The 17,585-nt window shown below is 52.1% G+C and overlaps 1 protein-coding gene across 3 annotated transcripts in view; it reads right to left on the bottom strand.

Annotated features, from left to right (window-relative positions):
- SMOC1 (SPARC related modular calcium binding 1) overlaps positions 1-17,585 on the bottom strand; it is a 149,296-nt gene that overhangs the window by 12,580 nt on the left and 119,131 nt on the right. For all 3 annotated transcript variants that reach the window (XM_032344612.1, XM_032344613.1, XM_032344615.1), the window contains exons 8-10: positions 6,797-6,989; positions 6,187-6,269; positions 4,332-4,437 (exon numbers count right to left, since the gene is read on the bottom strand). In XM_032344612.1, coding sequence (XP_032200503.1) covers positions 4,332-4,437; positions 6,187-6,269; positions 6,797-6,989 — 382 coding nt within the window. The remainder of the gene's footprint in view (positions 1-4,331; positions 4,438-6,186; positions 6,270-6,796; positions 6,990-17,585) is intronic.

Genomic DNA, 17,585 nt, shown 5'->3' with positions numbered 1-17,585 from the left:
CCTCCCAGCACTGACCGCAGGTGGTTCTGTGGACACCCCATTCCACTCTGTCTATTCTCAGATTTGAGCAGTACCGCTCCCCCACCCAAAATCGGTCTGGAAGGCCAGAAAAGGAAGCAGCTATCTCCCCTCCCTGCCATGTCCTATAACAAACAAATCATCTTGAAGTCGGATTAATTTCGCTGCTAAAGCTTCAGCGAACCATCCCCCCCCCTTCCCCCAGAGCAGTAGTGCGGCCTCTCCTCACCTGTCCCTCCGACGATGGCTGTAACCTTCCGCACTCCATCTTACTCCCTCCCCATCCCGCGTCCCCAGAGCCTTCAGGATGATTCCTCCAAACACTCACCTAAATCACGGGCGTCGTGCTGCCCTGGCATGAATCCCCAGGTCCGGCATGATCTGGCCTCTGCCCAAACTACAGCCTCACCTTTTGCCTGCCTCCCAGATGGAAGCCGCACTTCTCACGGCTCCCTGCACGGGGCCCCATCTCACGGCTCCTAGGGCCCCTCTGCCCCAGTCCCTCTAGGTTGGACATTTCCCCTTCACACTGAGGATGTGGCTCAAATGTCACCTCTCTGAAGCCTCCCCTCTCCGACCCTCCCACGCCCAAGTCGCTGAGGCACTTTCCTGTCCTCTGTTGCCCCGCTGAGTTCATAGCGCAATCCCGGCATTGTATACCTCTTCTTTCAACCAGACCGAAGCTCCTCCAGGCCAGGGACTTTGCCTCTGTCCCTGTTTGCCCACAGAACTCCACACAGAGCTTATACCAGGGAAGGGCAGAGGCGACATAATAGTCTGTACAAAGCCTGAATCTCTAGACCCAACAGGTGGTAGGTCAGGGAGAAGATGGGACTTCTCTGTCCCCTCTTCCCGCTGGCCCCAGCAAATGTCCAGCCTTAATTACCAGACCCTGAGAGGAGGGAGGAGGGATCGGATGTGTCTTCCTTGACTTCAGCCTCCTATGCCTACAGTCCCAATGTTGCCCATATTCAGGGCCAAGACCAGAACCCAGGCAGCCTGGATTCCCAACTTCTCTTCCATAGTCCTCTTCCAGATGTGCCGCCCAACCTTCAGCTGCCCTGTGCCTTGGCGCTTTCTTCATACAAGGGTGCCTATCTAGGGTCCATCCACACAGTGCCCCAAGTCTCTGGGGCCTGCGCAGGGTGCATTAGGGCCCTGGTGACAAAGAAGGGCCATGGTGAATGATGGCTACCGTTGGCCTCATGATGAGTCTTGCAGCAGGTGGAGAACCCTCTGATGTGTAGGATAAAAAGGTACCTTCAGCTGCTTATTCGTTCAACAGATATTTTATTGGGCATCTACTATGTGTCAAGGACTATTCCGAGTGCTAGGAACACAGCAGGGAAGAACGTAGCCCATGTTCCTTCTCTATAGAACTTAGATTTTCATTCAGTAGGGGTGAAACAGACAATAAATAAACCAGCAAAATATCAGCTAGTGTACGTGCTCCGCTGAGAAATTAAACAGAGGTGTGGAGACAGAAGGTGACCGACAGCCCCTTTAGACTGGCTAGTTGTTGAGAAGGTGACATTAAAATGGATAGTCGGGGCTGGTCACAGAAAGAAGGGGCCTGATATTCCAGGCTGTAGCAGTAGCTGGCATGGCGGCCCAGGGGGCAGGCAGGAACCTGGAGGGTTCAGATTCAAGGTCTATTGGAGGTACTGAGAAAGACAGCGGCTGGAGCACAATGAAGGGAGGGAGGACATGGCCAGTGAGACCCTCCTGCAGGGCCAGCTCAGGTCAGAGCTAGAACTCGCCTGAAATATAGTGAGAGACCTTGGACGACTTGAAATCCAGGAAGTGGCCTCCTGTACAAGTGCTTCTCTCTCCTTCATCCTGCGTCCCCTGGCCCCCGCCTAGATTTCTAGTCTATTTCTTGGTTCCCCTCGCCTGTATTATGATTATGAATACAGCCTCTAAGTAACACAATTCCCCGTGTGATTCAAACCTTTCATTCCCATCAAAACCAAATACGATCTGGCATATTAGGAGCTTAAAATGGAAAACGTGTTTAGGAAAGAATGTTTTTTTAATCTTTTCCCAAGTCTATATCTGTATTACACCTTAAAGAGAGGGTTTTTTTTTTTTCAAAAGAAAAAAGAAAATCTCTTCCCTAAAGACACATGGATATTAAAAACTGTGATTAAAAACATCATACACTTCTTAGTTTTTATTTTCTGCAAAGATCCCTTTGGCCTGCAATTTGAGGGCAAGGCATCAAGTCCTGATGTCCGCTAGCCAGGGGCCCCTGCCTGTGCCCTCAGTCCCTTGTGGGTCCCTTACCCACTGGCCCAGGACCCGTTCAGTTCTGGTACTTCCCTAATGCCCTTAGTCCGTCTGGGGCCCAGGCCAGACCATGCTCAAGGGGCGGGCTCCCAAGAAGCAAGTGGGACACACTTGAAATCTTGCCTCCTCAGGCTCCCCAAGTGGCTGGTCAGGGCCGCCAGCTCCAGGGGGCTGTGGGGGCAAAGCGCCCAGACCTGGACTTCTGAAGCCCATGCCCCCTCCTGGATACTTTTTCCACTCTCTTCTAATAAACACAAGTATCTCATCCCCATTTTTGCCTGAAACAACAGGTATTCCAAGCATAAATTACCACAGCATGGACTGCTAAGTAAGTTTTCACCATCTTCTCCCACCGACCCTTCTCGGAAGTCTGGCTACGGTTCTCTCCACCATAGCTGCTCAGTGGTCGAGCGCCTGCAGCTGCCCCCAAGCAGCCCCCTCCGCCAGCCTGTCAGGCCCTCTCTATCGTCTCAGACATAGGGCTGGGCCTCCTGGGGAGGCTGATCCCATCCACAGGGTGTGTTAAACCAGAAACCAACCCGAGAGCTCACAGGCCCGTGGGGCTGCTGAGAGGGCGTGCGCTGGACTGGTAGCTTCCAAGCGGCACCCGGGAGGTGGCAAGCTCTGCATTCGTTTGGACATGATCTAACCTTGGGCTTCCTGGACAGCCGCCCACACCTGCCTCAGGTGGCAGCATCACTGACAGCCCTGTTTCCCTGCGCCGGACACATGCCCTGTGGTTCTGTGGCTCGCTGGCCAGGCAGCCATGCCAGGGCCTTTTACGGGCCTGAGCCTGTCACCATGCGGGCACTCCTTGCCTTGCTGACGACAGCTCTGCCTCTGGGCAGAGGTGGAGGGACTCGCCCTGCTCCCCCTCGGTGAGCCTCGGAGCCCAGAGGCAGGCTGCCCAACCCTGCCGAGCCTGGCTACTTCTTCCACTGCTGAACCCCCTCCACATTCACCCCCTGTTGTGCCTCCTCTCTGGCTTCCTAGCTCCCGACTGTCCCTTCTGTCTCACCTGTCGCACTCTCCTCTCCTCCTCACCCTGTCCTCCCTGGCCCAGGCCTCCTGGACTACGGATACTCTCTTTCTTGGAGCCCCAGTATTCTTTCCTTTTTCCTGGGATGACTCTCCTTCTTTTGCTGGCTCAGTCCTACTTGTCCAGCTATCACCTCCTCCAGGAAGCCTTTCTGATTCTTCCAGACTGAGTTGGCAAATCCTTCCCTGTTCTTCCACCTCATTTCTCATACTTAGGATGCAATTTGCAAATATCTATCTACAGCCTAGGGTGCCCACCAAGCTGCAAACTTTAAAGACAGGAACATGCCTCACATCCTGCATTCCCAGGCCTTAGACCAGTGCCTGGCATGCTGTGTACATTCACCAGGTGCTGAATGGATAGATGGGTGGGTGGATGGGTGGGTGGATGGAAGGATGGATGGATGGGTGGGTGGATGGATGGATGGATAGATGGATGGATGGATGGATGGATGTGTACTCCAACCACTGGCCTAATGGGCTAATGAGTGAGTGCTGGGATGCTGGTCATGGTGCATGTGTGCATTTCAGCCTCATTTAGAACTGCCTTCCCCTACATATCGTCCCTTGAACTAGGATGGATTTGGGTATGGCAATGTCCAACCTCCCAGCTGGAGCCCTTGGGATTTTCAGGAAGTCAAAATGATGCCTGCCTTCTTGGAAGAGAAGAAACTCACTAAGTGCTCTGTCCTTCCTTTCTGCTCCCGTTACATACCCCCTCCTCCTTCCTGCGACTGAGGATTCTCACCCCAATGCATCCACTCCTGAGACTAAGGTGCTGGAAGTCTCCAGATGCCCTGAGCTTGCCTGTCATCAGGTAACTAAAAGGCAGAAGCAGGCAAGTCCCCAAGAACCGGGAGGAGAGAGGATCAGAAGATCTTTGGCAGAAGGTGGGACAGGCCCCTGCCCTGCCTAGCCCCTCCCCGCTTCTGAAAAGTCAGGGACACACCTCCCCCGCTAGGCCTGAGTCCTGCTCACATTCTCACCTCCCACCTCCAGTAGGCGCTGCTGAGTTAATGGCCTGCACCATGTCAGTGGTGAGAGCATCCAGGAGGCTGGTGATGAATTCCATCTTCTTCCCTTCTGGACAGCCTGAAAGATAAAGTGAGATTTAAAGGCAGCTGCCAGGTAAGTAATCAAGCAAACAGTTTCTTCAACTGCCACCATTTCCCAAACCTCCCCAGGTCCTCCTTGCCCAGCCAAATCCACTCTGGGAACTATTTATGGCTCAGATGAGTCTCATAAACCCCCACAGTTCCTCTACCCACCGCCCACAAGGGACCCGCAGAACAAATGGAAAATCATGCTTTCACTTTTCTTCCGTTCCACAAATTTTTGCTGAGTATCAACTGAGGCGCTATGTCAAATGTTAGGGATTAGGTACACAGGGTCCCTATCCGCCCAAGTTCAGAGTCTGCTGGGAACGCCAGCTAGCTTGGGGAGAGTCTGACCAGGTGCACGCTAGAGCGTCACAAACACTGCTCTCCTGAGAACGAGCAGGTGCTGAGGGGGCACAAGGGACGAAGATGTCCCCCAGTGGTCGGAGGTGACTCAAATAGCCCTACCAGTTTATCTGTCCAAGAACCATCTCCTTTCTTCACTTCTGTCTCATCCAGCTCAGATGATGATAAAACCTCCCTTCCTTTGTTTCTTGTTTGTTCCATTGCTTGGTTTCGGCAAAACCCCAGTCTCTCCCCCATGCATTAGCTTTGCTGGTGTGAACAACCAGATAGGTGGGCGTCCCTGTATATTCATGACTGCTGGCCCCCACTGGGCCCTACGATCATCCCCACAACCCTCCTCTCTGCGGTGACAGCTCTGTCTTCCCTCCGGCAACCCACCCGGTCTCTGGTGAAGCGCCACCTTCTCAGAGAAGCCCCGGACCCGGAACCACAGTCTCCCTTCACGTCTCACGGCTCACGGCTCTTCCCCTTCAGAGCACCTGCCACGGCTCTTTATACCAGCTTGTATTCATTTATTTGTATCTGTGTCCTCAGCTGTGGGAGCCTCGTGCTGTTCAGAGCCCTTGATCTCACCCTCATGCCCGGCACATGGCGGAATTTCAGTTCACGCTGTTGAGTGGGGGGACCCGAAGCGGGTACTCTGGCCTCTACGACTCCAATCTCTTGGGACAGGCTGGTTTTCACAACAGGACTTTCAGGAGATTTTGCTTTCAGTTCTCAGGGTGGAGTCCTGACGGGCAGTGGGGAGGGGGCCCAGCTCCCCTCAGCGCAGGTCCGAGTCTGTGCTTGCTAAAGACTACCTTGTTCCAAGCCACCAATATTTAGTGACCTTTCTGTCACCCGCTGGCAGAGCACACTGTAAATATGAAAAACCCCTCACAGCAGCCAGCTGGAGGCTCTGGGCCCCCTGCCTGCGCATCTTGTGTCACATCCCAGTGACAGTGCTGTACCACCAGGATGGTTGTGAAAGCACAGTACTGGGCTGGCCACGGACACTGCCCATGCCCCTCAGGACAGCCCCTCCCTGAAAGCTCTCCTCTCAGCCCCTGGAACACTGTCCCAATCACCCCCGGATGGACAAAGAATTGCAGGATCGCAAGAATACGATTTTAACCCAATGGCTACATTATGAAGATAAAAGCTAAGAGCAAGGAGGAGGAACAAATTGCTCAAGGGCACCGGCATCCTTAGGGACGAATCCCAGCCTGGATGCAGGTCCCAAGGCTCCTGGGAGGCTTTGCCCCACCCCCCACCCCCCACGCCATCCTACAAAAGGGGAGACAGAGCCAGAGCAGAGGAAGGAGTTGCTTGGGCATGATGGGAGGTGCAGGAATAGGAAGAGAGGAGGGCATCAGCAAGGGGCAGCCTTGTCTCCCACCTGGCAGCTCCCTGTCCTTGAAGGGATCGTCCACCTCCGCACTCTTGGCCCTGGCATCGCTCTCACAACTGGGCATCACGTAGCTGGGAAGAGAGACACGGGAGTGGGGGGAGGGGTGAGGAGGGGCCAGGAACCTCATGAGCCTGCTGGAGCACAACCATCCTGTTGCCACTGAGCTTAGAATTCCCAGGGCAGGCTGAGGATTATCTCCTGCGCTGTCCAGCAGCTGCCCAATCCCGGTAGCAATGTTCCCACAGAGACATGTTGGGGCATGTCCCCAGTTGTCACTCAAGCAGAGCGATGTCACCTTGTGTCTGCATGCAGGACTTTTGGGATCTACAGAACCTAGGGACTCAGGCAGGGCCTTAACCTCCTCACCAGTGCACTGAGGTTCCAACCTGCTTCTCCAAGGTCACTCAGCTAGAAGGAATAGAACTGTGACCAGAACCCAGGATACAGTGCAGAAACATTCTCCTAGTGCCTTGATTCCCACCGGGCCAGGCAAGCAGGGAAATGCGAAGCTAGCCTAACAGCAAGCTTCTGCTCCTCCCCCCGGGGTCCATCTCAGGGACTGGACAGGCTCCGGGTATGTGGGGTGGGGAGGGCTTACCGCGTGGAGGTCCCGGGCAGTGGGCGCCCCGTGTCCACCAACACACACCAGCAGTAGCCAGTGGACTGGTGGCATTGCACAGGCTTGTAGAGCCCCCCGGGGGCGCACTCGGGGATGACAATGCCCTCCCGGGGATTCTGCCTGGCCTCTTCCAGGGCACTCTGCCTCTCCTGGTCACATGAATGGACTCTCTCTGCAAGAGAAGAGGCAGTCTGTGGTGACTCGCACTCTTGCAGCATATCACCACCGCTTTCCCAGCAAGGATCCAGCCTGGCCCCAAGCAACAGATGGCTGGGGAATCACCCGGCAGAGAGCTGTGGCTCCTGCACGGGCCTTGCACCGGCCCCCACAGTGGGGGTGGGGATGGAGTGGGGGTTTGGAGGCCCAGAACCTCCCCAAAGCCTCTCCACTGCCAGGGTTCGTTAGCATTCACACGTAGTTGGAGAAGTTCCTTCCAGCAGGGCCACAGCCAGCTGGGGGCTGCAAGGCCGCTCCTTATCTGAACAGCAGTTTGCCCTGGGGGTGGAATTCCTGACTGTTTTCAGAGTGGTTCCCGCTGAGGCTCCTCTCCCGGCTCTGGGAGAGGCAGAGGTGCAGAAGCCTAACCCCTGAGAGCTGAGGAGCGGACACAGGAATGCCTGTGTGTGCGGACACTCTCCCAAGCCCAGACCCAGCAGGACTGAGCCACGGCCGCCAGCCTTGGGGGAGCGACGCTCAGCGCCCAACAGGAGCAGAAACACAGCCCAAGCCCACTCCTTCCCAGGCTCCAATAGGGCTGGGCAAAGTAGGCTCGACAGGCCCGAGGCCAAGACGCGGTGCTGCTCTATCCAGTGGGAGAGAAAGACGCCCACAGGAAGTGTCTGTGCTCAGCGGCTGCGGGCAGCCCATGAACACGTCTGTACAGCCAAACCTGGATTCCCCGAGCCAGGCCCAGGCTGTGTGCGGCGCCCCGAGCCGGGTCCCTGGCCTGAAAACCCCACCCACCAGTCTATGACCTGCCTGATGTCCCTTTCCTGTTGGGTGGTTCTTATGTTTTCATTTGTCTTGCTGTTATTAAAAAATAAATAGCATTGAGTTTCTTTTCTTGGTATAAAAAAAAATGTGAAAACCCCAGAATCCTATGGAAATTAAACACTGCCTGCCCTAGACCTTCTGTCTTGCACCTATGACATGAAAAAATACATATGCCCACATCCACTTTTTTTTTTTAATAGTAAAAGGGGTCACATCATAAACCTGAACTATTACTCTCTTTTGTCTATTTCTTTATTATATCTTTATTTCTTTCACGAACGTGATGGCCACAGCTTTCCTCTTGAAGATGACAGGAATAGTCTTGGGCATCCCATGGACTGTTAACAGTGTGTTAATAAAAATATGTTCTTCGAGTCAGGAAGCCGGTATCAGCAGCCTGGAGGTTCACGGAACTCATTGAAGAGCCCAAACGGTCCAAGTCACAGCCACTGAACTCAACAGGAGCCCAACCTTTGAACCGCAGCTCCATCAGTGACCCACGGACGAGCAGCGCAGGTGTTTCAACAAAGTAGGTGCACGCGGAGCCGCGAAGCAGTCCCACGCGGTCTCCAGGAAAAGTCACACAATGGGCAAAAGATTCTTCTCCCAGAAAAAACGTGGAAAAGCGACAGTCCCTTGATTCTCCGTTGTTGCGGGGGTGGGGGAGGGAATGTCTGCTTAGTGCCCTAAAGACATCTCAGGGGGAGGAGGCAGGTGAGCAAAACACATTCACAATCAAAATACAACTTTGAATTTGGAAAATGAAAAAAAAAAAATACTACTGTTCTTATAAAGTAAATACAGCACAACTAAACAGAACTCCTATGGCTAGAGGAACAGGAGTCTGTAAGAGCAGACAGACTCCAGAGGAGGGATTCTGAACCTAATTAGAACTACCAGCGGAAGAGACTCTAGAGGCAGCTCAAATAAGAGACAGAAATTGATGAGTAAGAGACAGAAATTGATGGGTTTACCGGAGACATGAAGTTGGCTTAAAGGCCTAGAATCCTGCCTTGGGCCCCTGGCTTGGATGATGCAAGAGTTTTTCAAGAGCTCCCACAATCCCAGTTTGGTTACCTTACTTCCCGACCTCATATTTCATGCCTTGAGAAAGGCGACGGAGGAGCAAAACCAAAGGAAAACAGCTTTTTACTGGCACCATGTTCATGCAACAACCCCGACAGAGGCTTTAAATTAAGATCCTCTGGGCCAACATTCTAAAGCCATAAATCAGCCCAAAAGCGAGAGGCAAAGAGAGTGGGGGCGGGGGGAAACTTTCCCAGGGGCAGGGGGAACGATCACCTGACTTCACACTGTTGGGGATCCCGAAACTGCAGAAATGAGGAGAGAAGTCATTTAAGAGGAGGCGGCATCCCATGGTTTGGGGGCTGTCGACAGACTTCTGGAAGTCCTTGAAGGCTGCCCTGAACAGTGTGCTGCCAGCCTCCACAGAAGCTGCATGGAGTTCAATGGAGAATAAAAACCTCACAAGGGACACCTCTTGCTAATTTGGAAACATGGGCCTGGCATGGAATTAGAGAGAAGGCTATGTCTACGGGTGATGGCCTGTTGGCACATTCGCTTGCTACTTTAGGACAGGCCCTGAAAATTCCAGATGCCCCTCTAAGAAAGAGACAGGAGAAATTTATAATAATAACCACTAACCATTTGTGAAGAGTACCCAGAAAATTTATCTTCCAAAAGAGATCTCCCTTAAGACCATCTTTATATGAATAACAGTCAAAGCAAATATTCATTGAGTAGTACGTGCCCGGTAATAGACGAAGGGCTTTGCTTGCTTATTCTCTTTGTCCATCTGAGGGGGGCACTAGGACTATGTCTATTTTGTAGACTGAGCTGAGCTTTGGGGGGATTCATGAATTTTCCCAAGTGCACTCAGCCAGAGGAGAGAGCTGGGACCCCAGTCAAGAGCTTCTGACAGTTGAGCCTGTCTTGCTAAATTTTAGACACAGGTTGCTGCCTCTAATAATTTGCTCTGGGAGAAAAATGAATTTATCTTTAGCGTGATGTTCTCTTGGGTCAGTCACTCTGCAGACTCCCCATATCTGCCATATTCCAAGCCAAGTGTGTAAACGCACGCATTTGCCCATTAACACGGCACAGCTTCTTTTGAACCAATGGTTTTTCTCAGCCTGAACATACCACACTTCTTGTACCCAAGTATTTTTGCCTCTTTGCTGTGGAACTGAAAACCTAAAGCCACATTTGTCACTCACCTGCCATCAGAGGACACAAAACGAAGACGAAGAGCTCACACCTGTTTCAGGGTTTCTAGGGGGCCAAGCTTGGAACTAGGCACTTGGCTTGTATTAAGTCACTTCAAGCTCACCACAAGCCTCAAGATAGGTGCTATTATTACCCTCAGGGAGCAGAGAAGGACCCAGGCACACAAGCTGGCTGCAGGGTTTCCTCAAGGTCACACAACTAGGGAGTAGCAGAGTGGGGGGGCCCCCCTGGGAGTCTGCTCCCAGGCTTTGCTCCCTACTACCCCTCTTCAACACCATCGCTCACTGCCAGATGCTAGTCTGATCTTCATTCGATTCCCAATTCTTCTTTTCCTTGGTGTGGCAAATAGTTAGAAAGGGGCTCCGGTGAATCGCACCTCAGACCCCTTCACCCAGACGCTGACTGGCCTGGACCAAGGGAAAGGGCAGGTGGGAGGTACAGCGTGTCCCTTCCAGGCCTAGGCCTTTAGGGGCCTTGCAACCGCACTTTCCACTTTCTTAGAAGCTGCCCTGAGAACAGCACAGAAGGAAGCCAGGCCATCCCACTGGAAGATGAAAGGCACAGAAGAAAACAGGAGTCACTCAGTCTGCAGCCAGCCCAACCGCCAGAGGCGTGCCCTTGGCCATCTTGGCCACCCAATCCCATGGACCCTCCAGCTGGATGAATCCAGGAATGAGTTCAGACAGAGCCAGTCAGGGAAACACGCAGCCAATCCACAGAAACATGATAAATTAAAGAATAAGTTATTTTTGTTGTCTGCCATTTAAGTTGGGGTGGATTGTTACACAGCAGTAGCATGTGAAACACCTTGACTTGCTCAACTCCACACTGATCAATTTACTCCTTATACAAGGACTTTTGTAGGTTCTCACACCCTTCAGTCAATCAATCAATAATAGCTCAATCAATGGATTATTCCTCCAGTGCTTCTCCAGAGGTCATGCAAATATAAATCAGAATGTATCAAGGGGCAAAACTCATTCTGTATCTGAGGAGATAGAAGCCAGCCCCCTCCATAGGGCTGCTGTCACCCTCTGTCCTTCTGGGTCACCTCCCAAAGGAATATTAAAATCTACACCTCCCAAAGGAATATTAAAATCTACAACTATCCATTTTCCCAGGTACCAAGAAATCACCTTGCAATCACTCAAGACAAGTGGTCTCCTTCAAGGGTCTCTTCCTGACCTCTGGTTCAGAGAGGGAGCTGCCCAGATGGGGACACCCCTGCTTTATAACATTCTGTCCCTGCTTCAGAAACTTCAGGGAAGTATGACAACGTCAGAAGGTTTGGCCTGATGGTGAGAAGGGCCAGGCCCATCTGCAAACGCTTGACAGAGAGGGGAGCAGTCAGGGCCGGCCAGGGGGCGAGCGGAGACAGGAAGACACATTCTCACATACTCACGCACCCCCCCGCCCCATGATCCAGTGCCAGGATGGTACGGAAGAGAGACGAGAGCCATGTCACTCCTCGCCCTGCAGTGGGGGCTTTGAGTTCCATCCACATACCGCTGTCTGCCTGAGAGAAGAAATACGACAGAATACTGTCCCATGGAAGAAATGAGGCCACGGCCCAGCCCTGGCCCCCAGAAAACACGGCCTTCTTAGCTGTCACTTACTCCAGCACCAGGGCAAAGCAGGCCTGAAGCGGGGCGGGAGGGGCAGGGAGGGGGACAGGGGAGGGAAAGACGAGGCTGAACCAGACAAAACCTAAACCCCGTCTGCAGGCCCAGGGCACGGGTTCTCGCGGGTCCCGCCAAGACAGGATAAGCATGGAGAACAGCTCTGTCTGCTGTGGCTAGCCCCTGCCTTTGCGCCTCTCAATTACTTGTGGTAATTAGGAGCAAAGGAGAGCGTGGACAACCTAAATCCTCAGTTAATCCCCAATCCTGATTTTAGCCCAGAGTTTATCCTTCTGTCCTGGGAACTTTTTCTCCTTTATCGTTTTTCCCTCCTTTTTTTTCTTCTTTCCTTTTTTTCTTTTTTAAACAAAAAATGGCCAACAAACATAAACATTAGAGGATTCAAGTTTCGGGTCCTTGGGCTGGTCTTTCTTTCTGGCTGCTGCTGCCTTCCAGAAGAGGAACTGGTAAAGAAAGGAGCAGAGAGAAAAGCTGAGACACTGCGTAACCCAGGCCTGCAGGTATCCGAGAGCCAGTCACGTCGTGAACTCTTTGGAGAAAGAACAGGGGAGCCTCATAACGATGGAGGCAGCGGGGAAGAAGGCAGATAGTCAGGGCCGGGTTCTTCAGAGTAAGAGAACCAATTAAAGACCTACATCTACGGGCGCCTGGGTGGCTCAGTGGGTTAAGCCGCTGCCTTCGGCTCAGGTCATGATCTCAGGGTCCTGGGATCGAGTTCCGCATGGGGCTCTCTGCTCAGCAGGGAGCCTGCTTCCCTTCCTCTCTCTCTGCCTGCCTCTCCGTCTACTTGTGATTTCTCTCTGTCAAATAAATAAATAAAATCTTTAAAAAGAAAAAAAAAAAAAGACCTACATCTACATCTATACCCAGATATCTAGATCTGTCTGTATCTAGACCCCTCTCTCTCTCTATATATATATATATTCATATATATATTATCTTTCTATATAAATTCATATATATTCATATATGCATATGTGTGTGTGTGTGTGTGTATATAGGCACTATAGCCTAGCCAAGTTCACATATATATGGAGTTATATAGAGAGATAATATGTATATGAATATATTATCTATCAATCTATATATATATATATACATAGAGAGAGAGGTATTTATTTTAAGGAATTGGCTCACATGATCATGGGACTGGCAAGTGGGAAGTTTGCCGGGTAGGCCAGCAGGCTAGAAATTCAAGTAGGAGTGATCCTGCAATCCTGAGTCCAAAATCAATAGGTCAGGCCAGCAGGCTGGAAACTCAGGCAGGATTTCTATGCTGCAGGCTGGAGGCAGAATTCCTTCTTCAGGAAATCTCAGATTTTGCTTTGAAAACTTTCAATGGATCGGACGACGCCTTCCCACGCTGTGGAGGGTCATCTGCTTTACTTAAAGTCAACTGATTACAAATGTTAATCTTTTCTAAAAAAAAAAACAAAAAACAAAAAACAACCTTTGCAGCAACGTCTAGACTAGTGCAGAAACAGTCTATCGGTCTAGAAACTGGGCACTGTACCCTAGCCAAGTTCACACACCAAATGAACCGTCACAAGGTCCATATGAAAAATGAGAGCAAGAAAAAAAACCCAGTCTTAGAGAAAACCATACTCAGAAGAACCAAGAAGAGTCACGGGCCATAGAAATGTGCACTGGGAAGGTGTCTTGATGACTGCGGCAATATTCCTGGAGAAAGAACCAGAGGCTCTCCTCCTAGTGGAGGCACGGTTGGTAACGAAGGGCAGCTGCCCAGGCCATCCTGACCCAGAACTGCTTCCATAAGAGGAAAGGAAGTGGGAAGATGACGGAATGGAGGACACTGGGCCAAGAGAGGAGGGTGTCCCCAGAGCATCGGACCTAACACGGATCCTGAGTGACCCATGAGATTAGGGCTCATAGGATGCAGTGGAGGTCAGGGGCCTTGGTGGACGCACGTTATCACATGGTCTGGTACTGGGCATGGGTTGGCACCGAGTCCGCCTCTGGAGAGGTCACGGAAGTTCTGGGAGACATAGTAAGACGAAAGAACTAGCCCTGAGGTCTTAACCCATCCTCACGTCAGGCCTTCCTCCATCCCTGAAGCTTTCCCTGAGGGCTGCAATCTTAGTGAAGTCTCCCTCTCCTGAGTCTAGGACTGAGGATCTGCTCCCCTTGAGGAGACTGGGGACCATGACTTGTCTGGACTGGAGGTTCCCGAGAGCAAGGACTCGATGGCTCTCTTCCTTATCCTCCCCACCCCCACCCCTGGCCCCCAGCTCCTTATTCATAGCACAACCGTGGAGTCTCTATTTAAAGGATACAGAAAGAGTGTTGAGCCCAAGAACCCCTCTATTGCTTGAATCCCTGCTATGTGCCATCTCCAGCGGCAGAATTCTGCTCTAGCCTGGCATTTCATACATGGGGCCCCACACCGTGGAGTAAATGCCCAATGGGGGGAGCTGAGACTGCAGAGACCAGGATAAGAATACCTATCCCCTTGACTCATCCTGGAAAATGCTACACTCCACCCTCAGACTATCAACCACTGGATTTTCTTAGGGGGGAAAAAAACGTAAAAGGTGACCCGCCTGGAAAGCGAGAGGAGCTTATTTATGTTTCGCTGTGAACGGAATCGTCCAGCAGGCCAAGAACATTAAGGAAAACACTAGTGTTGTATTGCCCACAATTCGCCTGAAACCTCTTCCAATACCACACGCCCACCTTGCCTCTTATCAAAAATGAATGCAATGCTGCCCGATAACCCAAAACAACAAACCGTGTGTTAAAAACAACCTTTCCGAAATCACAACTTGAAATTCCAGAGGCGGAAGAACTCAGGCAGCCCCTGCCTCTGGGTTCCCTGAGTCAGCGAGTGAGGGTGGCAGTCACCTACACTGCGGGCTGCAGGCTCGGGGTGCAGAATCCAGCTGCAGAGACACGGCAGAGGCAGGAGGAGGGACAGGTAGGACCAGGTCGGAAGGCAGTGACTTTCCGGGTCTTGAAGGGCGCGAGGTGTGGTCTCCAGGGAAGGACAAGCAGCTGGAACCCACCGTCTTCAGGAATGACTAATGGAACACTGCCAAGCAGGCCCTTTTTGTTTACTTGGCCACACAGGGTTTTAGCACCTATGGTTTCAAGCCAACTGTGTGAAGAGGTTATTTTTCCCACTTGTGGACTTTGCACTTTTTCGCAGGATGGGCCAAGTGGTCCCCGGAGGACGGTTCCAAGCACCATGTGCTGGGCTGGCTCTGCCCTGCCACCGTGGGCCCTCTGTCATATCCAGCACTGAGCTGCCCCTAGGCCAGTGCCGACTCCCGAGGCGTACTCGTCTAGGGGCTTCAAGAGCCCCCGAGAGAAGAGGGGAACGCAGAGAACCATTGCTCAGGCCTCCCTTCAGATCTGAGGACAGACAACAGGCCTAGAAAAGGAAAGGCCCAGAGGAGAGGCCCTGCCAGGTCAGAGGAGAAGCAGCCTCACCGACAAAGAGAACAGAGTCAAGCCCTGAAAATGTGTTCAGGGGTGCAGCAGGTAGCGGTGGGGGGGTTGGGGGGGAGGACAGAGACAGAATATGCACACATTGAAAACGGTCGCCCTGCCCCTGGGATGGGTGCTCCCATCTCTTTAATCTGAAGGGCATTTCATTCATTTGGGCAGCCAACTGAAGTGAAAATGTACCATCACCCAATCTTAACCTACAGATGGACTTTGGGCCATTGGAGGAGGTTGGTCTCTGGAGGAGGTGACCCCTTCTGATGGACGAACTGACCAAAAGATGCTCTTCCCCCTGGCCCAGAACAGGTGAGGATGGCAGCAAGTCTCAGGGAGCTGGCTTGTCCCAAACACCAGAGGGAACTCAGGGCAGTCAGAGGAACAGGATTGGGCGTGGTGTGGGGGATACCTGGGCTTCCTTGGCAAGGCTGAAAGCACGAGTAAGAGCCTAGCACTCCCAGTTTGCACACTCCACCCCCGGGCCTGGCACAGGAAAGGCTCTGTGGCTGTTTCATGGAAGTCAACAACAGCTGGAGGCCGCACAGGGTGGTGGCCAAGAACATGGGGTTGGATGGATCCGCCTCCACCATGTGTTACTCTGTGACCTTGGGCAGTCTGCTTCAGCTCTCTAAGTCCCAGGTTCCTTATCAATGAAAGCAGGGTAATGACAGCACACATACTTTAGGGTCCCTGGGGGATTAAATGAAGAAGTAGAGGCCAAGCATTTCCCCTGGCCCCAGAGTCTTAGCCGGTCTAAGGTAGCAGTGTTCTCAGCAAATGTGGAAGGAACCTGGGCTTCCGGACCCATCCCCGTGAATAACTAGTCTCCTCGGTTGGACTGCAGGGATGGACCACAGGTGGGCAGTGGCCACAGTTCATGCAGGCTCAGGTGATACAGGGACACGCTGGCGGCAGGCCAGCTAAACAGATAATAATGGAACTAAGATCTTTATGACCGCCGTGCCGGCAACACCAAACAAGATCAGTGATAGAACATTTCTCTGCACTGGAGTGGACGGTACCACTGCCCCCCTCCCTTTGGCATGCCCCCGTCCAACAGCCAGCTCCTTGCTTAGACATGCCTTGCATTTCTTACCTTTCGCACCAGGTGGATGGGCCTGTGACCCTGGACAAGGCCATTGACTAGCCTGGGCTCTATTCTGTCACTGAAAATGAAGTGGTGGTAGGATACGAGGTGCTCTCAAGGCCCACAGCCTTACAATTAGGCAGCTTTGGGAGCGCTTCCCCACCACCGCTCCGGGGCTGAACCCAAACTCCGCCTCCCACGCCCCAAACTCCACCTCCACGGCCCAAACTCCACCTCTACGACCCAAACTCCGCCTCCCACACCCCCAAACTCCACCTCCACGGCCCAAACTCCGCCTCCCACGTCCCCTCGGAACCCAAGCACTAGGAAGGGGTTAAGCAAGGCTATTGCATTGGTTCCGGGTTCTCCCTTGTTCCTCTCAACACCTTCAGAGCCATCCTGTGGCTCAGAGGCCCCATCCCCAGAACAAAAGTCACCATGCCCATCCCACATTCCCGAAGCTGGCTCAGGGCACCTACTCACAGGGGTGTTTGCAGTCGGCTCTGGAAATAGGGCATGCTGCTGGGACAAAACGTCGTGGGTGAGGACGTGGAAGGGAAAATTACAAACCAACCGGCCTGTCCAAATGATTTCTCTCTGTGGAACCTAAAATGACCAGGCATGGTTCACCATTGTTGGAAGCACCGACCTCTGCCTTCCCACACAGAAGAAACTGAGGAGTGGAGGAAAACAAGATATAAATTCTACAGCAGATATTTCTTCGAGAATGGATAGTCCCAATATAGAATATAGGCACTTTTTTTTTTAACTTTTCCCCCAGAGCATCACTGACTCACATCCCCTCAAATTTTAGAAAAGGCTCCATCTCTCCTGCCTCACACTATTAAGTGAGCTCATGTGACCCTTCCACCAACAAGAATGTGAAATGTTTCCCAGTGGTTTTGCAATGACAAGTAGTGAGAAGTGGCAAGCAGTCTTCTTTCTAGTTTTGCTCAGTAACTTCATTGACCTTGATCTGACAAGCTCTGTCCTTTAAGGACAAAAACTAGCAAATACGCATATAGGCAAGAAGGAAGAAGGGGGCACATGCTGGGGCAGGGATTGGTGGGAGAAAGAGAGAGTTTTTAATTTGTCATAAAAAGTGTCTAACTTCACTCTTCATCTCCCAAAAACACTTACGTGGGAGTGTGTTTATAAGACATATACTCCGCCTTCTCGCAGCCATTTTACAAATAAACACAGAATGAGGATCCTCAGAGCGGAGACCATAGTTGACTTCTAGCAAATGGGAAGGAGCCAATTACAATACCTTAGAGGGACCTGTAGTTTCAGGTTTTTAGTAGCAGAGGCCAAAAGAAAATGCTAGGGCACATGGTTT

This window comes from Mustela erminea, chromosome 5 (genome assembly GCF_009829155.1).
Source record: "Mustela erminea isolate mMusErm1 chromosome 5, mMusErm1.Pri, whole genome shotgun sequence".
Taxonomy (NCBI): domain Eukaryota; kingdom Metazoa; phylum Chordata; class Mammalia; order Carnivora; family Mustelidae; genus Mustela; species Mustela erminea.
Note: the sequence above shows the minus strand (reverse complement) of the source record. Positions and strands in the feature narration are given on the sequence as shown.